General features: G+C 39.2%; 2 protein-coding genes across 7 annotated transcripts in view; one reads left to right on the top strand and one right to left on the bottom strand.

Annotated features, from left to right (window-relative positions):
• Positions 1–19,457, bottom strand: part of MSH3 (mutS homolog 3) — a 190,470-nt gene extending 171,013 nt beyond the window's left edge. Inside the window, 8 exon segments of the mRNA XM_027606118.2 lie at positions 1,653–1,819; positions 4,250–4,395; positions 5,968–6,085; positions 6,473–6,589; positions 8,233–8,448; positions 11,615–11,835; positions 16,926–17,046; positions 18,926–19,457. Of these exon segments, the coding sequence (XP_027461919.2) occupies positions 1,653–1,819; positions 4,250–4,395; positions 5,968–6,085; positions 6,473–6,589; positions 8,233–8,448; positions 11,615–11,835; positions 16,926–17,046; positions 18,926–19,423 (1,604 nt within the window). The 5' untranslated portion in view covers positions 19,424–19,457.
• The window catches only part of DHFR (dihydrofolate reductase), a 47,655-nt gene continuing 41,372 nt past the window's right edge, over positions 19,305–25,587 (top strand). For 4 of the 6 annotated variants that reach the window (XM_027606124.1, XM_027606123.2, XM_035727738.1 and 1 more), the window contains exons 1-3: positions 19,322–19,459; positions 19,838–19,887; positions 22,354–22,459. In XM_027606124.1, the coding sequence (XP_027461925.1) occupies positions 19,374–19,459; positions 19,838–19,887; positions 22,354–22,459 (242 nt within the window). In that variant the 5' untranslated portion in view covers positions 19,322–19,373. Of the gene's footprint in view, positions 19,460–19,837; positions 19,888–22,353; positions 22,460–25,587 lie in introns of all 6 variants that reach the window. The other 2 variants (XM_035727737.1, XM_027606125.2) reach the window with 2 other exon arrangements.

Below are 25,587 nucleotides of genomic sequence, written 5' to 3'. Positions count from 1 at the left end.
GGGTCCTAGGATCGAGCCCCACATCGGGCTCCCTGCTCAGTGGGAAGCCTGCTTGTCCCTCTCCCACTCCCCCTACTTGTGTTCCCTCTTTCGCTGTCTGTCAAATAAATAAATTAAAATTAAAAAAACAAATAAAAAAACAAGACCCATCAATACGCTGCTTACAAGAGACTCATTTTAGACCCAAAGAAAAATGGAAGTGTTGATTCAACTGATTGACTTTAGTCACAGTTATACCTAAGTCAAGTGAATGTACACACAGTTATAAAGAAAAATGAAAACCAAAGACACAAAATATTGGAAATAGTTTTAGAAGACTATCTTAAAAATTTTTTTAGATTTTATTAATTTTTTTAGGTCTTCAAGAGCAGCACCCCTTATTAGCCTACTGTCTCACTTTTAATTATTCAAGTTTTAGCTCTGTCAGAAGAGGATAATAAAATAAGGAGACTTGATGCAGAATTTTTCATCTATCCAATTGGCAGAAATTGTTTAAGTGATCCAATGTCAGCAAGGTTCAAGCAACTCTCTTACTATTCAGTAGTGGTAGAGGTATAAACATATATGACCATTCTAGCAAGCAACCAAGAGCTTTATAAAATATTTATACCCTGTGATCCAGTAATCCCCTTTTAGGAATTTAGCTTAAGGAAATAATCAGGAATACACACAAATACTTCTATGCATGGGTATTTATCACAGCAATATTTGTAAAACTGAAAAGTGAATGCAACATAACAGAAGGGGAATGGATAAATTATCCATTTACATGACTGAGTGATATGTAGTCATTTTATTTTCACTGACTACCCACTGAAATATTAGTAGATGAAGTGATGTCCTCTAGAATTTGCTTCAGATAAGTAATTCAAAGAGAGAGGGAGTAGGGATATTGATGAAATGAAATCAGCTGAGCTGAGCAATGCTGAAGCTGCTTGACAGATTCATGGGTGTTCACTGCACTATTGTGTATAATTTTGTATATGTTTGAAATTTTCCACAATAAAATAAAATCTTCCACAAAAAAGTATGGGAAATTTTAGGTAAAAAAACAGGACACAAACTGATTTTGCAACATGAATCCAAGTTTCTAAACCAAAAAAGGTGATATACATGCATAGAAACAACACACCAAAACATTTAAGAGTAATTATTTCTGTGTTATAGGATTTGACTTATTTTTAGCTCTTCATTTTTTTTGGTAACTCCCATTTTTTTTTAAAGATTTTATTTATTAATTTGACAGAGAGAGAGAGAGAGCAAGAGCAGGAACACAAGCAGGGGGAGTGGGAGAGGGAGAAGCAGGCCTCCCGCTGAGCAGGGAGCCTGATGTGGGACTTGATCCCAGGACCCTGGGATCATGACCTGAGCCGAAGGCAGACGCTTAACGACTGAGCCACCCAGGCGCCCCTAAATTACCTCCAGAAACTGAAGATTAATTACCAAATAATATGAAACCCCTTTAAAAGTCCTACATTAAGGTGATATTAGGGGTAATTTTCGTTTTCTTTTTTGACATTTCCACGACTCCTGTTAAAATATTTTTGTAAGTAAAAACTTTTCAACAACCTTAATAAGTTGAGTAAGTACCAGTTTGCAAATCAAATATGAGTTTCAAAATCAGTGTTCTTTTCTGAGACGTGCCATCTTACCGAGCAGCGGTGGCTCTGTGGACCAGCATCTCCGTTTGCTCCGACAAGTGGGAGGGAAGCAGCAGCTCCACCGGCTGCAGACGCAGTATCCGAGTTTCTAGCTCCGAACGGGAAGCAGAGTCCTGGAAACTATCAACCACCACCTCACCTGTGGCAGGCTGTACTCCCTGAAACAAAAACACTACGTCACAGACAAAATAGTTTTCCCAATTATAACCTTGACACATTACAAACAAACATGGAAACGTGGTAAAGAGGATATACTCTTTAGTATGTAGTCCATTTCTAAAGTGTTTGAAAACCTGTGTACTTTCCAAAATTCTTAGGTAAGAAGTCAGACTCACCAATATGTAAGCTATGCTAGATGGGATTTTTAGAGACACTCTGAGTTAAGTCTTGGATCCAACAAAACTGACAGAATGACTCTCACAAGTCCCAAAACCCTCAGTTCCTTCTTCGTGAAGTGGGAATAAATCAGCCTACTTTAATCTTCAGATTACTGCAAGGGTCAAATTATAAAACAAACGTGCACGCTTTGTAAACTACACAGTACTGGATAATTAGCAGTTGTCATCACTAAAAGTAACATGTTCCTAGTAACATGGCCATCAGAGTAGTAGTAAATTTCTACTTCATTATATAAAATTAATCAATAAAAGTATAATTTTTGCAAAAAAAAAAAACCACAAATTTAACAAACTCTGAATGAATCTCAAGTAGAGAATCTATCCAGGGAAATAACCATGAAAACTAAAAGTTACCCCCTATCATCCTAAGCCATAGCAAAGATAAGCTGGAAAAAAATCATGGTTTGGGAGAGGCGGTAAGTAATCCACGCAAGGCTGCAGGGTGATAAAGTGGTGGAGCCAAGGGTCATGCGGCCTCACTCCATAGGCCACGCTCTCGTCCACTGCTGACGCTTAAGAAATGCATGGCACTAGTTACAGACGGCACAGACGGCATTAGCTACACTCATCCCTACACTCAAACACTGCCAACAGCAAGTCAACTGACACAGCCTCTTGGGAAAACAACATGGTATTTTCTCGGCAAGTAGTGAGCATCCATTATCACAACTCGGCAAATCCTCCCCGAGGTATATACTCAGAGGCATGTATACCACAAGGCATGCACAAAAAGGTTTCTAACAGCATTCTCTGTACAACCAAAATTTAACAAGAACCCACATGTCTATTAATAGAAGAATGAATAAAGTGTAAATCATAAAATGAAATACAACACAGCAGTGACAATGAAAACACAACTACAGTAACACAGGTAAATAAATCTCAGATACAAATAGTAGTTTGTAAACAAAAGGAGCAAGATCCAAAAAGATACAATATATTTACATTTGTATATAGTTTAAGGTGGTAAAACTGGAACTAAAAGCAAGGAAATTATTATCATAAAAGTCTGGATTACAATTACCTCTGCTGAAGGGAGGGGACCTCTCTCTATGCAGTATTCTATTTCCTGACCTAGGTGGTTGTCTCACATTACTATATTACTGCAATTATGCACTGTTTTATGAATTTTTTTCTTTTGAATATTTTATAATTTTTTGAAGGCCCTCATTTTTGGCTCAAGGAACTTCCTTAATTCTAGCCGAGAGACCTTCTCTAGTACCCAGATAGCTGGACTATATTAGTTTACTTAAATAAATTTATCTCCCAATCTACAAACCAAACATTTACAAAAGCTAGCTACGGAAGTTCAGGTAACAAATTTATCAGGCTAATTCCCCTTCGCCTTTTTTAAATCAGAGAAATGGTCTATATTATAACACCCACAACTATTACGATGCGATATGTGACACTGAGAACGCCAAAGTTAGTCTGTAAAAAACTGTGCACTACCTAGAGTGAGGGTCAAGGGCATAATTGCAGCAGTACTATCAACACTAAAACCTTTGATTTCACACTGCCACTATCCAGAAGATAACTCCTACGGAGTGAGAGAGGAACTCGTGACACTCATTACAACAGGGAAAAACCCGGCAAGAATAGTACCGAAGGGAAAAAAAAAAGAGATCCACCGCAGCCACACTGAGTTTGAAGAGTGAGGACAAATTCTAAGTGCTGTGCCCAGCAAAAAGTTGGGTGCAGGAGGCTGGATCTCAGGAGAGAGGTGCAGCCTGGGCCCACAGCTTTGGATGTCATCAGCCCAAGTATCATTTCCCCCTAACTATTCCCTCTCCTCCAAATCTATATACAACAATCCCATCATCATGTGTTTAACTTCAAATTCCTAGAGGAAATTTGCAAAACCCTTTATACCTGTGCATGTGTTGGCTTAGTGTTTCCTTCTGTTTCTTATCCACACCCATGCCTATCACTGGGTCCATCTTGAACCCACTCATGGAGCACATGGACAGAAACTACCTGGATGTCTCCATAGCACAGAGTGCCAAGTAGCCATACGAGAAAATTTTAACTAGTGATTTAACATATAAAATTAAAAGGAAAAATGTTTTTCTAGTACAATTACTTGAGGGCACATTTCATCAGATAGTCTTATCGTAAACCATACATGAGTACTCACAGAGATACATACCATGAACATCTATCATTCATCTTTACCTACAATGCACTTACCACGATTCCAAAGAAAATGTTCCCCTTTTTTTTGTCCTTAACATTTTCCTTATTTTCACAGATACACAGAAGAAAGCTGGTAGAAGTATCAGTCATTATGTCATCGACATTTACAGCATCATCCAGCTTGACTAAAGGGTTCACATGTAATAATCGTTAAAGAAAATTATATGCTACATTCCCACTAACTGCTTTCTCCTTTAAAATAATGCTTCATTTTCCCAGACATTTCTGCTCTGTGCAAAATCTTCCATACAGCCTTCATTCTTCTGATTTACTCTGATCATAGTTACATGCCTTATCTTCCCCTAAGATATGAGGCTTGTAAGGACAGACAATTATTATCTTCTCACTTCCCAAAGGGCCTAGGAGAGTACCCTTGTGGAAGCTCAAATATTAATCTGCTTCTTTACTTGGATAATGCTAAGACTTGAATCCTTAACAATCCCGCAATGCTTAATTCCACAAGTCAAAGCATGAATACACTAAAATAGTGTAAATTACTTTCCTCCTTTAAGGTACCTAAAGTTCGGAGAAAAAGCATGAGAATTTTTAAAAGACATGAAAAAAGAAAACCAAAGAAGAAAACAGACACATAATACATGTATGCATGTATGTATATGTAGTGAGTCCGTTAATTAAATTCTCAGAGATAAATGCAGATTTGGGACATTTTCAGAAGTCAATCCGAAAACAATCAACTTAGGCATCAGCAGGTAAGAGCTATAGCAATGGCAAAAGAGAAGCAGGGAGGTGTACCATTTTAGGAGCAGGCTTCAAGTTCAGGCAAAAGCAGCAATAAAATTACCAGGTTCTTACAGCCCGATCAGCTTAGAACAGCAGAGAACTGTTAATGATTTGGGGTCTACTCTGTGTAATAGCTGTTCCTATTCATGATATTATTGGAACAAAATGGTCTTCATAATTTGGGTAGAAGCTAAGCAGGTCTCTAAATAAGAAGGTTTGTAATAAACCATAAAAAGAAATACTGCTTTCAGTATTTCTGAAATTCACTCAGGCGCTTAACGACTGAGCCACCCAGGTGCCCCCCCCCACTATTATCCTTTATACATAGTTATCTCTGTGCTAACTTTGTAGTTTTCTTTTCACATTCTGAAGTTAATAAGCTGTCTTTTTAGGTCTTACCTCAGGAAGATCCAGAGGGGCCTATAGACCCCTAAGCACCTAACCTAGGGAAGGGAAGTCTAGGGAAGGTGCAACTCAGTTAATGACCTGCTATCATCTTTCACCAGGCTCTCTTTTTTTGCTCTTGAAGTATAATAACTCTCCTTTCACAATTGCATTTGAAAATGCTTGTTCCCAGCCACTACCAACCCTTCTCTCTTCACTAGCGCACTAAGCAAATGTCAAGGTACCCAGAACGCCTTATCTCATCAGAAAGGTACCCATCCCAAGAAGAGTTAAATAAAAATGTTATTTAAAACAAAGCCTTGGGGCGCCTGGGTGGATCAGTCATTAAGCATCTGCCTTTGGCTCAGGTCATGATCCCAGGGTCCTGGGATCGAGCCCTGCATCGGGCTCCCTGCTCCGCGGGAAGCCTGCTTCTCCCTCTCCCACTCCCCCTGCTTGTGTTCCCTCTCTCACTGTGTCTCTCTCTGTCAAATAAATAAATAAATAAAATCTTTAAAAAAATAAATAATAAATAAAACAAAGCCCTTGTAACTTTTACGAGAAAAATTCCTATTCAAAAAGGATATCTTCTCCAATAAGTGTAGATTTTGTATAAAGAGCAGTCAATTTCCGGGAAAACACTGAACTTCTATTGTCCCCGACAGCCTTTAATGCTGCAGTTTCTGTCTGCTTCACGACTCCCACCTTCAACAAAAATAAATACTGAATATCAAACCTGATGGAAATTGTTTTAAAGAAACACATTTGAAGACTTTAAAAGGTTAATTCTGAAACATATAAAATAAACACATTTGTCCACAATGTCCAGATGTAGGGCTTAAGTAATAAGTACCACAAAGAGCTTGCAAGTGTGGATAAATCACTAAGAAACAGTATCACAGACTTTTTTTTTTTAATTTACCTTAAAATTCCAGTACATTAAAAACTCATGAAGATATAATGCTAATAATTGTGACACACTTGCGTTTCCCAAAGTCCAAATTCCAATTACAACCTACCACCTTACAGAACATGTTTTCACTCTCTGAAGGGAATCCAATCCCATTTGTACAAGTCAAAGCCAAAGCTGACCTTATATCCCTTTGCCACAAGGCGGCGTACGTGAACAAACAGCCTGTGAGTAGGTATGCTTGCTGTCATAAAGTTGTGATCTAAATGGCAATAAATATTGAGTTCCCGGGCTGCAATCTAAAAAATTTAAAAAGAGAGTTATCAATAAATTTCTCTTTCAAGAGTCCCTGTGTGGTGTTTGCTCACTTTGCAAAGTATCCATCAAGGTATACACTTGGGATTAGTGCACTTTTCTACCTGTGTGGTATTATCAATAAAAAGTTTAAAAGACATTTCCCGTATAGAAGCCTACGGTTTAATCTATTTTTGGCAGTTCCCACAGCCTAACCTCATGGCCAACATCTGTATCTATAAACGACATGGAAAAATATAACAGGTCTTCTATGCCTCTAGATCTATCGAAACCTTAAAGTGCTGAGCCTTCCCTGCATAAGGACTATTCAGTGCATAGAGTGTGAGACTGTAAGAGTAAGAATTTGCAACAAAGCACATGCAAATACTGAAAATGAGGAGATACTATCATACATAAATTCTGAAGCTACTTGGACAGAGGATATCTTTGAGGAAGTGAGAAGAGAACCCCCTGGTCTGGTTAGCTAATGCACGATGCACAAATAAAATATAGGAATGCAGAACCGGGCAACACCACCTGACTCCCCACTACCTTCTGGAAAGCTCAATGGCTCAGATATTGCCCACTGGAGTCATGGAACTCTCATTCCAACATTCTCACTCCCTCACCCCACCCAACTCTGGACTGTATTAGTTCCTCACTGAAGGGCCAGAAGACATTAGCCTTTAACTTACCACACGACCTGGAGAGAAGGGGAGAGAATGGCATTTTCTTTCACTCCTTTACCTATACGATGACAACTATGTATCTGTTCCTGTCTTCAGGAAACATGCTGACTCTGCTTCAAAGTCTAACTTTGTAACACCAAACACAACATGATGCCACCTATACTAAAGATCACCACTTCCATGCCACAACAGGATTTTAAAAACTGCAAAAAAAGTTGGTTAAGTCTTTACTTCCTATCCATGAGGTAGATGTTAGCTGTGCCACCCCATCACTCTCCAACGATGTCTGACATCTGATGATATAGACCTAAAATTGTGGAATCATCACAATCATGCATGACTCCAACAGAACATCAGCAATGCTTTCCCTACACTTGCCCACTAAATGCTCAAATTCACTTCTAACCTTAACTTCTGCCTACATCAAATATCTCAAAATTAAATACAAAATCAACTTAGACTAACAGAGCAAGATGACTGACATACAAAGAGACTGTAAGACTTCAAACACCTTCTCCAGGTGCCTGGCGGTTAATGTGCTCTTCCACCGAGACGTAACTAGCTTCCAGGCCGTCAAAATTTATAAATTCAGAGTAAATAGGCCATCTGAAAATTTTTTCTTGCTTGAGTCTTCATCAGGAAACACAAATACTCACATGATTATGGTTCATTCACTATCTGATTCATCCAATCAGCTTGCAGTGGACGAAAGGTCCTGGGCAAGCACATGGAGAAAAGGCACGACATTCCAAAAGGGGTCCCTCACTCCTCCCCCACTGGTCTAGCACCCCCCAAGTTCTCCTGTGTTTATTTGTAGTTTTTACTTTAAATGACAGCATTTTAAAAAGCAACTGATCACACCGGTCCTCTTATAAAGTCAGAAAATGAAACAAAAATATCAGAAAATATTTCAGGCTGGACAAGAAAAACATGAAACAGTATTTGAAAAAATAACTTACCTCTGCATCTTCCCCAAAGAATCTATACTTATATCCACATTCCACACACAAAATTGCATCTTTCTGCTGCTCCTTCAATTCTATGTATTGTAATTCTAAAGGTGTGTAGATGCTTTTGGTCCGTTTGTTAGATGGCTTAGGATCAGAAGTTTTTTGTAAATTGTCATTACCCATGTGTGATGATCCAAAAGGATTGAGATCAGAAAGTGTCTTATCCTGGCAACCAAAAGATTTTTATAGTTTAGAAAGTATTAACTATAATAATAGTTTTCAGAAAGAGAGAGAAGGCAAATTTGGCCCAAACCTAATAATTGGTGAATCTAAGTGAAAGTTTACAGGAATACATAGTATATTCAGGTAAACTTTTTTGCAGCTTTGAAATTTTTTTCAGGGTAAAAGACTGAAAAAAAAACAACAAAAGAGCCAAACTAAACTACTGTATAATTATTTAAGCAAATTTTAAAAGCCTAAACATTTTAAAGTTTTATACACCTCTTTTTAAATTTTATTTCATTAAATCTACTGTAATTAACATTTACTTTTCCATATTTATTCCTAGATGTGTAAGGCACAAAAAGTGAGCAGGCATGAATGTCTCTCTCTCAACAGTAGATAAGACCACTTTCAGTAAGTATGCCATCAGCTAAAGCTACACTTAATGTTTCAAATTTCCAAGCACAGTCTAAAAGATAGTACATTCCACAAATCTTGATTGCAAGAAAGCAGCATGATTTTTTTTGGTAAAGAGATATGACACAGAGCTTTTGAAAAGTATAAAGCACAAGGTCACATTTCAACATTAATATTCCTGCTAGCCTTCCCTTCATATGTGAAAACCATAACTAATTCCAGTTTAGAGCTTAGGGCAATATTCCTTGCTTGTGAGACTTATTTATACAAAAGGTAAAATGAGACAAATTTGTAGGATGTATCTGACTTCTAGCTAACTGTCACTGTGTCACTACCATCATCTAAAAATTTATCAGCTCTGCCTGGAATTAAAAAATATGGCCTAAAAGGGGAGCCTGGGTGGCTTAGTTGGTTAAGCATCTGCCATCAGCTCAGGTCATGATCCCAGGGTCCTGGGATCAAGCCTGAGTGGGCTCCCTGCTCTAAGGGGAGTCTGCTTCTCCTTCTCCCTCAGCCTCCCCCCACCCCCGTCCACTTGTGCTCTCTGGCTCGCTCTCTGTGTCAAATAAATAAATAAAATCTTTAAAAAATACATATATATGGCCTAAAAGACTAGTGATCAGGGGCGTCTGGCTGGCTCAGTCAGAAAACCACGCAACTCCTGGTCTTGTAGTCGTGGGTTCGAACCCCAGGTTGGGTGTAGAGATTACTAAAAAAATAAATAATCTTTAAAAGACTAATGATCAGGGGCACCTGGGTGGTTCAGTCAGTTAAGTGTCTGACTCTTGATTTCGGCTCAGGTCATGATCTCAGGGTCCTGGGATGGAGCCTTGCATCAGGCTCTGGTCTCTACATTCAGCAGGAAGTCTGCTTGAGATTCTTGCTTTCCCTCTTCCTCTGCCCCTCCCCCACTCAAATAAATAAATCTTAAAAAAAAGACCAGTGATCAGCAGGGGAAGAGAAGAGAAAAAGAAAAATGTCCTATAGGGCCAAGGGAGAGGACCTTGATCCAAGAGAAAGCCTAGCAACATGTACTTTACAGTTGCATTTAAAAATGTGGCTTAGCTGAAATAGAAGGTAGAGATGTGAATTATCTGAATAGTGCAGCCCAGCAAATCTCCAAATATCAGCAATGAGATGGTGAGGTGTGGGAAGGTGTGGCAACGGAAGGGTAAGTCAATGTATCAGATGAGAGAATGCATTTGCTTTTAACTTTGATGGATTCTCTCATTTGTTTCCATGCCTTTTATGTAAAATCCAGGAATACTATATATTCTAACACTTAATCCATACTTGAAGAAAATGTTTCCTAGAAAAAAAAGTTCTTACTTTATGCTTTATTCACATATGGAATGAGAGTAGGCATGCAGAGAAAAACTTTTATACTAACAAGTCAATCTGAATATTTGAGTATTAAGCAACTTTTTTTTTTACCATTTGGGTGGAAATACTTCTCAGAATGTTAAAATGGGAATTTCAAAACCTATCAAGACTTATGGGGTTGTTGACTCCCACACTAATGGTCCCAGACCCTAGAACCCGGCCATTTAACTTCACTTAATAGCTTTTACCATTTGTCTGTGTCCTTCCATGCCATCAGTCAGCTATCTCCTGTAATGATGTCCATGTACTACACTTCTAGGTGTCCCTTCTAACTAGTGACTTCTAATGTGCTGTGAATCAGAAATACCAAGGTGGTCATTTTATGTATAAAGTAATGGTAAACAAGCTCTCATGAAGCCCTACGGTAAACTCTCCAATTAATAAAGTGAGCTTCTTAAGACAAATGTTTTGATATCAATATTTTTATGACCACTACACTCAGGTGAACTGCTTCTAAGTATTTAAAGAGATTAAAAAAAAAACAAAACACCTTTTTTCCTAAGTCAATAGATCTCAGCTTGGATGAAGGAGGAGTTCGTGAACCTGGATTTTGTGGGAAGGAGTGTAAACTTCTGAAAATTACATAAAAAAATTGTGTTGGTGTATTTTTATGAGTAAAAAATCCATTGCTTTCAGTCCATAGCTTTTTAAAAATCCATAGCTTTTCATTTAAATGACTCAAAAAAATGATTACACACTAAAATGAGAGCTTTTAAATAATATTCATACTCCGTTTTTAGCAAAAACCAGTATGATTCTGAAGGTTTTTGTTAAGAGCATTTTTTTAAGTTCTCCAGGTGATTCTAATTTAAAGCTGACCTGCGAACCACTGTTTTGAATTGTAGATGTTAATGACAAAGCAAAAGTTAAATCCCCTGATTTTGCAATGCTGAAAAACATTAATATATCATATAACAGTGGAAGTAAAGAGCCATATATGTTTGGTTTACCTTTGCGTTTACTTTATATCACCAAGTTTTCAACTAAAAACCTCAAAACCCATATATGTTCCCTATGGTTTCCCATCATGGTAACTATAAGGAGGATTATAAAACTTGTGCTTGTATTCATTAGTAAGAATCCCCCCAAACCAAGGATTCTTAACCCAGACTGTACATCAGAATCACCTACGGGCTTTTTTGTTGTTGTTCTGTTTTCATACACACCAATTCTTCCCTCCTTAATACATAGTAAATCACAATCTCCATGGACTTAAAAAATAAATAAACTAAAATGCAAAAGCTCCTGCAGCTAATCTGGATGATTAGCCGAGTCTGGGAACCACTGCCTTGTGTGAACCCACAGAACCTAATGGCACCTCCGAACCTATTGATTTGAGTAACTGGATATTCATCTACAAAACACACACCTTTTGACGAATATGAGATTTGGAATCTTCACAAGAAACTGCTTTCTTTGCACGTAGATGATTGATATCATCAAAATCAGTACATTTTGGCAGAATTGCAAATCTCTCCCGAAGAGGCTCTGTCTGGACTCTATTTTGAGGAGGGGCAGAATCGCAGCGGAATTCTTTCAATTTTTCCAGAGACCTTAAAACATTCTTCGTCCTCAGACACTTCTTTGGCTCTTAGTTAGCAAATCAGAAGAAAATATAACAATAGTATGTTGTTCTCATTATGTCAATTCATATTCACAACCAATGTAAGATTTTTAAAGAGGGAGCTTCTCACTAAAGCAATGAATCTAACTACAATGTGATAAGGAAATAAAGAAACATTTGGGTTTAGGGTAAAGATAGCAAACTGAAACATACATGTAATTTCACCTGGTCCTGAAACCCCATTACAAACTACAGTAGGGTTTTTCTTTTTTTCTTTTCTTTCTTTTTTTCTTTTAAGGACATAAGGACAGAAAGAAAAGAAGTGACAGGTACAAATAAAAAATCCGAAACTAGAAGAAAAAATAGATGAATAATAACCAATTCAGCATACCTGAAAGCTAAATCCTAAACCAGTGGTGAAGAAAACCAAGAACCAATACCACTGGGGGTGTCTGGGTGGCTCAGGTGTTAATCATCTGCCTTCGGCTCAGGTCATGGTCCCAGGGTCCTGGGATCGAGCCCCTCATCGGGTGCCCTGCTCGGCAGGAAGCCTGCTTCTCCCTCTCCCACTCCCCCTGCTTGTGTTCCCTCTCTCGCTATCTCTATGTCAAATAAATAAATAAAATCTTTAAAAAAAAAAAAAGAAAGAACCAATACCATTTATAACACAAAATGCTCAAGGCTCAGGAATCAGGGCAGTAGAATATGTAATAAAGTGAGGTTCTAAAATAAAGAAGACTGGTTCAAAGCAAGTTGATCCCTAGACCCCTAGCCCACTCCGAGCTCAAGGGCAGCTGTGCTTCCTCCACCTCAGCAGAGAACTGGAGGTTTCTCTGGAGAAGGTAGAACAGGCACAGCTGAGATGGAGTACTGTGCCTGAGCCAGAGGAATAATGGGAACAGGGGCTTCCTGTAGCCTGAGAAATGCAGCCTCTTCCTCATGAGCTCTCAGAACACAGGCAGCCAGGGCTTTCTGCTCCAGTCAAGAGCAGGGAAGACTCCGGACCAGGGAAACGGATCAGCTTAATGGGAAAGACCTAGAGATACTGAACCCAGGGGTTCACCAAGGAAGGCAGATCACCACCCCGCCCCAACATACCTGCTACCCCACCTCCACAGCTTTACTCACACTATTCTTTCTCCCCGGAATGCCCTTAACCCCAACCTCCATGTCAAAATCATACTCATTCTTCAAGATTCCTCTCAAAACTACTTTTCCATGAAACTCTTGCTAACTCTTGCTAACTCCCCTGGCTTAAAATCATCTTTTGTCTGTGTTCCTATAACAAGGTCACATTTCGGGGCACCTGGGTGGTTCAGTCGTTAAGCATCTGCCTTCAGCTCAGGTCATGATCCCAGAGTCCAGGGATCGAGTTCCACGTCAGGCTCCCTGCTTGATGGGAAGCCTGCTTCTCCCTCTCCCACTCCCCCTGCTTGTGCTTCTGCTCTGTCTCTCTCTCTGTCAAATAAATAAAATCTTAAAAAAAAAAAAAACAAGATCACATTTCTCCATAGCACTTATCACAGTCTGAAAAAGTTCTTCATAAGAAAGCAATCCATAAAAGAAAGAAAACTATCATTTACTGTCTGTTATCTACTATATGCCAGAATATATTATTTTCCCCTTTAGGATAATACTATTAGGTAGTCACTATTAAATATAGTGATAAAGGGACTGCATTTATCACCTCTCACTTTTCCTATTAAAGCAAAAAAAAAAAAAAACTCTGAGAGCAAGAGTTGTGTTCTGTCCATTCCTAAGAGTTTAAAACTTTTCTTATTTATATTTAATTATATATTTTTATATTTATATTTAAACTTCTTTTCACATGTAAATTTTACCTTATCTCTTGCTAATCTTGTAGCTGGAATAATGTATATTTGAATCTCTTTCAAATTACTCTCCCTTTTCAAAATGTATACTTGAATCACTCTTCAAAAGTATACTATAAGTGGGGGCCCCTGGGTGGCTCAGTCGGTTAAGTGTCTGCCTTCGGCTCGGGTTGTGATCTCTGGTCCTGGGATCGAGCCCTGCATCAGGCTCCCTTCTCGGCAGAGAGTCTGCTTCTCCCTCTCTCTCTGACCCTTCGCCCTGCTTGTTCGTTCTCTTTCTCTCAAATAAATTTAAAAAAAAAGTATACTGTGTGTATATTATATAAGGACTTCCCTCCTACGGATATTAAAAAACTTCCCTGGGATGGGAGTGGTTTACAAGTCTTGGGGTTGTACTCATAAAAATCTGAATTTATTTATACATCATTAAGATAGTGCTCGCTTCAGTAGCACATATACCATAAGCATTAAGATAATAAAGATTTGTACTTATCAAAATACTCCTGAGATAGAGTTCTATACTATGTTTATCTGTAATTCAAATAAGAATATTAATAACATAAAAAGTCGAATTTTGACCCATGTAGGAGATTTTATTTATCAAAGAAGGCCAGATATATATATATATATATATATATCCCATCCTGTTTGCTCTTCCTACAATGTGATGCTGACACTCTGGCACTGAGAGGTGGGATAGACGGTCCCTCCTCTTGAACAAAGGCAGGCCTTTGTGACTAACTCATCCAACAGCATAAGGCATGTTAACTTCTGAAGCTAGCTCTTAGAATTCAATACAGCTTCTGTCTGACTCTCAGGGTGCTCATCCTTGGAGACTCAAGCTATGAGGAAACTCAAACTAGCTCACAGAGAAAGACCAGTGGTGTGCTGGATGAAGCCAACTGATACTGGCTTATTAGAGCCAACTGTTAAACCTTCAAGAATTTTGTGAGCCAGCTGTCAAACACAGCCATGATTACAAATTAGATTACATAAACTTACAATTAAATAAACTGTATTAAAAACAAAGGTAATAAATACTCAAACCTCATCATTTTTTAAAACTGTTACTACACTTTACTATTATCTATGTTCTTTTTTTTATTATCTATGTTCTAAAGGTTATTAATGTCCATTTTCTCCATATGGTAGAAATAATATATAATAATATGCTACTGCTACTATGTATTCCTTCCCAACTCTAGAAAAATCAAACTTTAGGAACAGAACTACTCTAAACCATCTCTTCCAAAATTTAAAAACAATCCTTAAAAAGATCAAACTGATCCACAAAGAATTTAACTATGTGCCAGAACAAAGTCCAACATTCTTTAAAGAAACACAAAATCCAACACATGATAACACAGAATTCAAAGTGTCTATGACCCCAACAATTACTTACTAGACATGAAAAAAGCAGGAAATAACAGTCAAGGGATACAGACCCAGGAATGACAGAGATTACAGAATTACCAGATATGGACATGAAAACATTATAAAAATGTTCCACATAATCAAAAAGGTAAAGAAAAACACAAACATAAAGAGAAGCAAAGGGAAGATTTGGATTTTGGGTTTTGTTTGTTTTTGGTAACAGCTTTACTGAGATGTAATTCACATAGAGAAAAAGGTGATTTCTTTTAAAAGAACAAAGTAGAACTTCTAAAGATGAACCGTACAGTATCTGAGATGAACATTTTACTGAATGAGATTTATGGCAAATTAGACACCACAGAAGAAAAGATTACCAAATTTGAAAATTTAGCAGGAGAACTGATCCAAAATGAAGCACAAGGAGAAATAAGACTGGAAAACAAACGAAGGGGCTGGACTGGCACATGCTCTTTTCCCTTTTTCCTGAGCACCATTTTTTAACAAGTCACAAAAAGTCTTATTTCAAAACATTCTAAATCAATTGCCTTGTTAACAACAGAAAAGGGTATTATCAGATTTATCATTCTCTTTAAGTATACATCTCCATTTCTATACTTATTTCATACTAAGGCTTTCATGTTGACCCTAAATCCAAACTTTACCTTTTGGGGAAGGATAGATATCTTACATGCTTGATCCACTGAATTGAGACTTTTTTTTTTTTTTTTTTGCTTTCCTTTTATCTCAATCTCTGCCTAATTTTTCTGGGGATAATGAAGAAAGAGGCATTTTCTGTTATCCCTTATAACAAATTCTCCGAGGCCAAGAACTAAAGAAATACTGCTCAACCATCTATAAATCCAACACTACCTCTAGAAGTCCACAAGCTCAGGAATGGTGGTTTTATCCAAAGACTTTTAGTATACAGAAATAGCAATTCCATGCTAAAAAAGGACAAGGTAGATTTACATGTCCTGACATTGAAAATTATTCAAAACGTTCTGTTAAGTGGAAAATCATAATTGCAAGTTAGTACATATAGTATAATACAACTTATAAAATACAGTTGACCCTTAAACAACATGGTTGAAACTATGTGGGTCCACTTACGTGGGGATTTTTTTTCTATAAATACGGTATGTTACTGTAAATGTATTTTCTCTTATGATTTTAACATTTTCTTTCCTCTAGCTTACTTCGTTGTAAAAATACAGTATATAATATATACAACATACAAAATATATATTAACCAACTGTTTATGTTATCAGTATGGTTTCCTATCAACAATACACTATTGGTAGTTAAGTTTTGGGAGAGTCAGAAAATTCTACATGGATTTTCAACTGTGCAGGGCATCAGTGCCCCTCACCCCCATGTTGTTCAAGGGCCAATTCTATTATTACTAAGTAATTTGTGGGTCTTTGTGTGTACACATACACACACACACACACACACACACACACACACACACACACACACACACATAGCTGTGTATAAATAGAGAAACCTGGAAAAATATTCAGTAGCCCCCCTAAAATTACCAGGTCTCACTAAAAGAGAAGGATTATGGGGTCTTTCGTTATCTACCTTCTATATTTCTGTATCATTTGAGATTTTTATAACAAGAATGTTTTACTTTTATAATCAGGACAAAAACTAGCTAGGAGGAATAAAAGAGAAAATGGGGAGAACTACAGCCAAATTGCAGAACTCCAGTTCTACCTCCACACCCCCAAAGCCCTACTCACACCACAACTTATGGAGGGGCCACTCTACTCAAGCACAGTGGAGACCTTTGTCCATAAAGGAAAAAATGGTGCAACTCTCCAAAAACCTCCTCTGCTCTCTGGAGAAGACAGTATCAGTGCCACGACTAGTGAGAACGAACAATCATCGCCCTAGGACTCACCAGTGTTCCCAAACATCATTGAATCACTTCTTCCTTCCTTTGCTTGGACTTTCTTTGCTTTCTTTTGAACAGGCCCATCACTCTCCAGTGGTCTCTTTTTACTGCTGTCAATTTCTGCAACCTATATTAGAAAATGATGTGTTATCTCTAATCTCAAAACTTGATGTATGTGAAATAATTTAAACCGTACTTCTGACTAACAAGGTCCTTGCCATCCACTCTTTTTGGAATCATCTACCTTCAGCCCTGGAAAGAACTATAGGTAAACTCTCCTTACTGTCATGAAAGACAGTGTGGAGACTGGAGGTCATGAGCCTCAGCACTTCAAGCCTGAAGTGATTAATGCTATCGCATTAATCAGAACCAAGGCTGACACCTTTCTTTACTCAATCAGCCTTGCCTTCACCTATCTCAGATTATAAAACCTGAGTCACCCTACTTACCTATGTCAAATAAAATACCTTTTAAAAAAAATATCCATTTTAGGAAAGGTGAAATTAGATACATAATAAAAGAACAAAACCATTTTTTAAATGTTAATGTTAATTGTAATTTAACTGTTTCATGTTCAAACTTGGCTTATGTTCACCACAGGAGATACCACAAGATTATAAACTATGCACTGGCAGGAAACTGTCAAAAATTAAGTCCTTCACAAAATACCCTCTAAATGGTAGGTATAAAATAAAATCTTGGTGTATTCATGAAATGTAGACTATCATCAAAAATCCAAAACAGGGGCACCTGGGTGGTTCAGTCCGTTAAATGTCTGCCTTCAGCCCAAGTCATGATCCCAGGGTCCTGGGACGGAGTCCCATATCAGGCTCCCTGCTTGGCGGGGAGTCTGCTTCTCCCTCTACCCCTCCCCCCTGCTTGTGTGCTCTCACACGTGTGTTCTCTCTCAAATAAATAAATATTTTTAAAAAATCAAAAACAGGAGAGGAGAAATCACTCCATGGAAGAAATATAAATGAAGAGAACAAGACTCTGAAGTAGCTAAGCTGTCATCCATATTAAAACAGGGAGGGTGGCTAAGTCAGTCTGTAATCCCTCTCCACATCCTGTTTTGTTTTGTTTTTTAAGATTTTATTTATTTATTTGTCAGAGAGAAAGAGCACAAGCAGGGGGAGCAGCAGGCAGAGAGAGAAGCAGGCTACCGCTGAGCAAGGAGCCCGATCCAAGACTGGATCCCAGGAGTCCTGGGATCATGACCTGAGCTGAAGGCAGACGCTTAACCGACTAAGCCACACAGGAGTCCCATCACATCCTCAGTTTAAAAAATACTGTTCCAGGGAGCCCCAGTGAGGGCTCAACCTTAGACTTTCCCTGGTGGCAGTGTCCTTGGTAAAAACAAAACAAACTTAGTTGAACGGTGGCAAGCAACAGGAAGGATTCAATGACTAACCATTCACATCTGCACCACCTTAAACTTAATCCAGCCAAACTGTGTATTAAATTTTAAATCTTAGCTACAAGTGTAGTCACTGAGGAACCGCACAGTATGACTGCTCTTACCCTAGTCGCTTGATTACTGAGCACCGCTGTTGCATGCTTAAAAACTAGAGACTTAAAGTCAATTTTCTTCCAGTCACCTAACCCGGTATATCAAATACGGTAAATAAAGCTCTTCAAACTTCGATCCAGATTTTTAAAAAAAGGGGGGGCGGGGAGGTAGAATGGAGGTTAAAAGATGTATACTTTGCCCACAAGCCCCTATGCTCATCAAACTGGAAGTCAGGAGACCTGAGTTCCTGTTTCGGGTCCGCCATTAAGAACCTGAACGATCTTGGCCTTAAGCCTATCACTCCAAACAACTACAAACTTTGAACCGCGCCGAGGACGGAGGCCGGCCTTGCTTTTCCCGCCTTCTCCTTTCTGAGCCTCGCCCCTATCTCTCTGGCCGGTTCATCTCGCGGACTCTCGCGCACCGTCCCTGCCCCCGCCCATCTTGCCCCGCCCCATCTCCCCGCTGGCCCCGCCCCGCCCTGGACCAAACCCACCACGCGTGGCGGCAACTGAGGCGGGAAAGTGGGCGCTAGGGGCGCTGCGGAGTCAGAGTCAGGGTCGGCCTTCTCGGCTGCACCCGAGGGGGACGAAGTAGATTTCAGGCTTCCCGTAGAGTGGAAGAATCTGCTCAAAACCGCTTGCCCTGCAAGCGCTGGGCCGGTGGCAGCGGCACGGCCCGAAGCAGGCTTCCGGCCCGACATCGCAGGGCACAGAGTGACAACACCCCGGCAGGGCCCAGCCGGAAGCGCGAACCCGCGGCCGCAGGTCCCCGGCGTCTGCGGGCGCGAGCACGTCACGACCCTGCCGTGCGCCGGGGCGGGGGGCGGAGTCTCGGCTGCACAAATGGGACCTAGGAGGCGGGGTGGCCACAATTTCGCGCCAAGCTCGGCGGGCCGAATCCCGGTTTGGTGAGCTAGCTGGGAGGTGTTTACAGCCGCTGTCATGGTTCGTACGCTAAACTGCATCGCCGCTGTGTCCCAGAATATGGGCATCGGCAAGAACGGGGACCTGCCGTGGCCCCCGCTCAGGTACCTGCCGGGCAGGGGGTAGACTGGGTTTGGGAGAGCTGGCGCGGGCTGCCTTTGATCGCTGCGCTAGAAGTGGGTCACGCAGACACTTGCGGCGGAAGGAGGGGGTCGGACTTGGGACCCGAGCTGATGGGAGCTGGGCCTGGGCTTCTTTCCGCCATCAGAAGCCGGGAGGACAAGTTATTGGTTTCCGTCCTGCTCCTGCCGCCCGGCGAGGAGTTTTCCCCCCGCAGCGTCCTGCCTCCGGACAAAGTCCGGGTCCCGGAGAACCCCCCCCCCCCCACTCTCCGCCCACTCCTCCAGCGCAGCGTCTGTGGGTCGCGTTAGAGCTAGAACCCGCGGGAGAATGTTTTGAGTAACGCTTTGTCTAACTTGTAGGAACGAATTCAAGTTTTTCCAAAGAATGACCACAACTTCCTCAGTAGAAGGTAATGTGGGATTTTTAGGAGATTGAGGTTTGGGGAACATCTTGCTGAGTAAGCTTACCAGTGCAGATTTTATTTAAATGAAAAGTTGTCCATGTTAATCTGGGACCCTTTGTCTTACCACTTATTTGTATGCAGTTTCCAAGGTGTGTCATATCCTTTAAAAAAAAAAAGTTCTTTGAAATTTTATATGGGCAGGCGTACAGTTGAGGTACTGGGCAGAATTAGCAGCTAGCTGCAGCCTTCGGTGAAGAAAATAGAAAGGAAATCAGAGGAGGCCTTTGTCATAGCCCCTGCAGGAGATGATGGGGCCTGAAGGAGGGCAGTGGAGAGGAGAAAAGTCCAAAAAACGGTTCCATGATATCCAATGTGGAGATCAGGAAGGCGAAGGGGATGCAGGAAGGGATCCAGGATGAACTCTCAGATACTCAGGTGATTAATCCTGGGTGACATGGAGAATAAAGGAGTGGAGAACAGTGTGCAATTGTAATAATGATAATTTTGAGGTTTGAGGCTTTTGTGGGATATCCAGAATAATTTCAGGTACAGGGAAGTAGATGAATTGAGCCACTGGAGAGACGAGGACAACCAAGGAAAAGAATATAGTGGTGGGATACCCGTTTAAAACCTAAGAGACATGTATTTGGTCATAGGAGAAGGAATAGCAGAGTAAAAGGGAAATAGTAAGTCAGAAGCAAATGCAGCATAACTTTAACAGGACAGATACAAGTCCTTGGACCTGGCACTTGGGTCACTAGTAGAGACAAGATAACAGTAGTTTGAATCTTAAGGAATTGACATAAACCACTCTCTAGAATCCAAAGTATGGTCTAGTAGTAGGGAAAGCATCCAACACCTGGCCTGTTTGCTGGTTTTCAGTAAATACAGTATTTCTTGGATGAGTGGTTGGAAGGATACCAAAGGTGTGTTGGCTTTTTTTTGTTTTTTTCTTTTTTTCCCCCCTGCCTGCCAATGTCTCCCTATGCTCTTCACTTATCATCTCCACCTTAGTTGTTAGGCCAGGTCTGTACCATTTCTGTCATCAGAATTCCTCACCTAATGGCTCTGTTATTTTTGATAATTGATATCTCCTTACTAACACCTAAAGCTCTGTCTTTGAAAATGCAGTACATATCGCATAGGGGGCACCATAAATTATTGGGGTTTTAATTCTTAGAGGAAAAAACTTTTCTTAACATTTGGAGGTAATATTTGGTTATGAGTAATGAAGCAATATACGGAAAAATGCTTAGTCTTACAGCTTGTATTTTGTAAATGTTAGTGTTTTTATTTCAATAAAATCAAGCTAATAATGATTCTTTAAAACAGACACATGCACTTCTTTTGATAGCCTGTCAGAATGTATCAAGAATTACAGAAATGTGTATATTCCTTTGATCCAGATATCTGACTCCCAAGATTTTTTCCTAAGTGAAGCTATGTGTATAAAATGTCTATAGAAGCATTATACTTGAAAGATAGAAGCACAATTGAAAGTGTTTTAGCGGGTGCCTGGGTGGCTCAGTTGGTTAAGCGACTGCCTTCGGCTCAGGTCATGATCCTGGGGTCCCGGGATCGAGTCCCGCATCAGGCTCCCTGCTCGGTGGGGAGTCTGCTTCTCCCTCTGACCTTCCTCCATCTCATGCTCTCTCTCTACCATTTTCTCTCTCTCTCTCAATAAATAAATAAAAATCTTTAATTTAAAAAAAAAGAAAGTGTTTTAGCTTGGGGCGCCTGGGTGGCTCAGTCGTTAAGCGTCTGCCTTCGGCTCAGGTCATAATTCCAGGGTCCTGGAATCGAGCCCCGCATCCGGCTCCCTGCTCCGCAGGAAGCCTGCTTCTCCCTCTCCCACTCCCCCTGCTTGTGTTCCCTCTCTTGCTCTGTCTTTCTCTGTCAAATAAATAAATAAAATCTTTAAAAAAAAAGTGTTTTAGCTTTTTAATTGAGTGGAATATTAAGTGCTTGTCTTTAAAAGTATGACTATTAATATAAATCTACAAAGTATACAAATATGAATAATACTATCATATCAAACAGTTAAACTAGACTTATTAAATCTTTAAGTCTTCAATCCCCACAGTAACCCTAGAAGTAGGAACTACTGTTATCTCCATTTTATAAATAAGGAAAGTAAGACACAGAAGACTAACATGACTTGTCTAGTAGATGACTGAATATACTGAACTTGAGCACTTTGCCCCAGAATCTTGGCTCTTCACTATTATACATGATTGCAGTTGATTAAAACTAAATATTGGATATGAATTGAATAATACCATAGGGAAAAATAGTTACTATATTTAGGAAATGGGGTGATAAATGTAAATTTTAGTAAGCCTGTTTTAATTTTAATTTTTAATGGAGATCCACTAGATGTCACTATGACAATCATATCTCTGCATATATGTATGGGAATATATGAAAACATAAATGTATACTCCCAAAATATCCTTTTATGTGATTTTCTAGGTAAACAGAATTTGGTGATTATGGGGAGGAAGACATGGTTCTCTATTCCCGAGAAGAATCGACCTTTAAAGGACAGAATTAATTTAGTTCTCAGCAGAGACCTCAAGTAAGTACTATAACAAATTCACCACAAAAAAATCATGTTCCATTTTTTATGGTGGAGGTCAGTGTATGATGAAATAGTATAAATACAGCATTGTTGATCAAGCTGCCTAATATCATAAAGATGATTTACAGAAAATGAAAAAGCAGTTATTTATCCCACGTGACAGTAACTCACTCTGCTACTTAAGGGATTGATTTCACCACTGTGAAAAGTTACATTAAATCTCACTGTGGTAACAGCTTTGCCAGTTTCCCTGAACTGTTATTCCATAGGCTCAAGTATCATTTATACAACACAGTTAATAACTTTTTTCTAGTTTCACATATGTTTTGGGATTTGCCAAGATTAAGTGTTCTATTGCCCTTTCTGGACCCTGCCCTCAATAAATAAGATAGAAATTTTAGGATGGGCTAAAAATCAGTCATAATCTTGTGTACTATTCATAGTTTACCACAACACCCAAATAATATTTTATACTTGTATTCTTTACCCAGTGTCTACAGGTAAAAAGTTTGAAAGTATTGAAGTCAACCTAGGGATCCTAGAGAGAAAGGAGTATTTCCACTTGGCCTCTGCTAGGAATTTTTCTGTCCTCTAGGCTAACGTTGGAGTAGATAGTTACTGATGCTTGGAAATGCCCTGGGTTTTTCATTGCTAGGAATTAGCTTACACATTTGTGGGTGCTGGCTAGGCAAGTCCATAACTTTGTGGGGCAGGCCATCGGGAAGGGCATGCGGGAACTTTCCAACAGGGGCAGAAGTTGCTGACTGTGGGTGAAATGTCCTTCAAGGAAGCCTCAGATCTGCTCTTAAGGCCTTAAAACTAATTGAATCCTGCCCACCCAGATTGAAGTCTTCTAATTATTAACTTTAATCACTTCTATAATATACCTTCACAGCAACACCTAGATTAGTGTCTGAACAAGGACTATAGCCCAACCAAGTGAACACCTCAAAGACCATCACATCATGGGAAGGAAAAAACATTATACGCTGTAGGCTTAAGGGGGTTCCGGCCTATATAGATTTTCTCTCAAATCCCTCCTAGAATGGCATAGGTAAAAACATGAAAGAAACTATACCAGAATATTTGCATTGATCGCCTTTGGGTGATGAGGATTATGTTGATGTGCATCTTGCCATCTGCCTCAATCTTCATACTGTTCTCTTTTTTTTGGTTGCTAGGATATTCTAATTATCTCTTTACTTAGTAGAATCCAAATTCACAGACCGTATTGCCATTCCCAGAGACTCTTTAGTAACGTATTCTTGAATACTACTCAAGTTTATTTATGGCTAGCTTGAGCTAAAGTAAACATAAAGAAATCTCAGTGAGGGACATACTCAGTTGAGCCAGCAGATCTCCTCAAATGATAACTCTATAATTTCTTCTCTATGACCCCCGCTGTGGTGTATGCAATTGGGTTTGGTTGTTTTCTTATGTATTTATATATAACATTTGTTGCTATATTTTACTTTTTTTTTTTAAGGCAGAAAATTTCAAAGGTCTTTATTATCAAGGAAATAAGGATATCAGTTACGAAAATGTCTTAGAATTTATATTTTGCCCTTCCTTCTGGTTCCCTACTTGAGAATCAATTACACACATAACCTGAGCACCTGTTGTGTGCCACACAGTGCTATATTTACTCATATAATCACTATAGCTCATGCAATCTTGGAAATACTCAATTTTTCACCACCACCCTCCAATGTAAGACGAAACTGAATCTTCAAGGTAACCCCAAAATTTGCTGCAGGATACTAATTATTTTGGGTAACTAGTTCCTTAAAGTATAGGGAGAAAATGCTTTTCCAAAGCTATCTGGACAATCAAGTTGTGGCTTTAAAAGAAATATGCAAGCACATTTGGAAAACAGATTGACATTTTCTCAAACTGTTAAACATAGAGTTATATGACCCAGTAGTTCTACTCCTTGGTTTATGAAATGAAGGAAAAATGAAAACATATGACCACACAACAACAAATGTTCATAGCAGCATCATACATAATAGCCAAAAAGTTGAAACATCCCAAATGTCGGTAAACTGATGAATGGATAAACAAAGTAGCCTATATCCATACAATGGAATATTATTCCACAATAAAAAGAAGAACCGATATATGCTACAACATGGATAAAGTTTGAAAACCGTATGCTGAGTGAAAAAAGCCAGAGACAGAAGGCCACATAACTCCATCTATGTGAAGTTTCTGGAATTGACAAATTCATAGACAAAGGAGATTATTGGTTTTGTGGGAGTGGGGAATGAATGCTAATGGATACAGGGTTTCTTTTGAGGGGGGATAGAAATGTCCTAAAAGTAGATAGTGGTGATGGCTTTACAACTCTATGAATACACTAAAAAGTTTCCAAATTCTACACATTAAAAGGGTAAATTGTAGGGTATGTGATTTATCTCAATAAAGTATTTTTTTAAGGCTCTGGAACCAAAAATTAAGTAAATTTTACTATAATGCTATAGCTTTGATAGCATCTTTAGTAAATCCAAAATTCCCTCCATGATATAAGATGTTATAAATTGTCTCCAGCCCATAAAAGTTACCTGACATTTCATAGTATAATAATTCATCATATCCTCCACGGTGATTAAAGCTTTCTCTCTTCTCTCCCCACCACTCACACACTTAGTATAGCAAAGACTTATTAAGGCTTATTAAGCCTTACTGAACCTCAATTTCCTTATCTACTAAATGGGATTAATGGGATAATAAATCATCTTAGGGTGATTTTGAGGATTAATTGAAATTTGTATATTAAATTTGTGGCATACAGAGAGTACCCTATCAATATCAGTTCCTACTCTCCCAACCTTTGCTATTTGAGCAAAATTACCTTATTTTATATCTTACAGAAAAAATTAACGTTAATGGAAGCACAATGAACAGGCTTGTGATCTCATTTTTACCCTAACATATAACTTTGTTCTTCCTTCCCTCAAACTTGAGGTTCATAATCAGAACCCTCCCCCTGCCCCCACCACTTTATTCTAGACCCCCATTTTCTCCTGTTGTTAAGACCTTGGCTGTGTTGTCCTACCCTTTACTATTTTAAACCTCAGCACAGATTACTTCTACCTTCAACTTTCTTGGAGCTTTGTGTTAAA

The sequence above is a fragment of the Zalophus californianus genome, chromosome 5 (assembly GCF_009762305.2).
Source record: "Zalophus californianus isolate mZalCal1 chromosome 5, mZalCal1.pri.v2, whole genome shotgun sequence".
Classification (NCBI taxonomy): domain Eukaryota; kingdom Metazoa; phylum Chordata; class Mammalia; order Carnivora; family Otariidae; genus Zalophus; species Zalophus californianus.
This window is presented reverse-complemented; position numbering and strand designations above follow the sequence as displayed.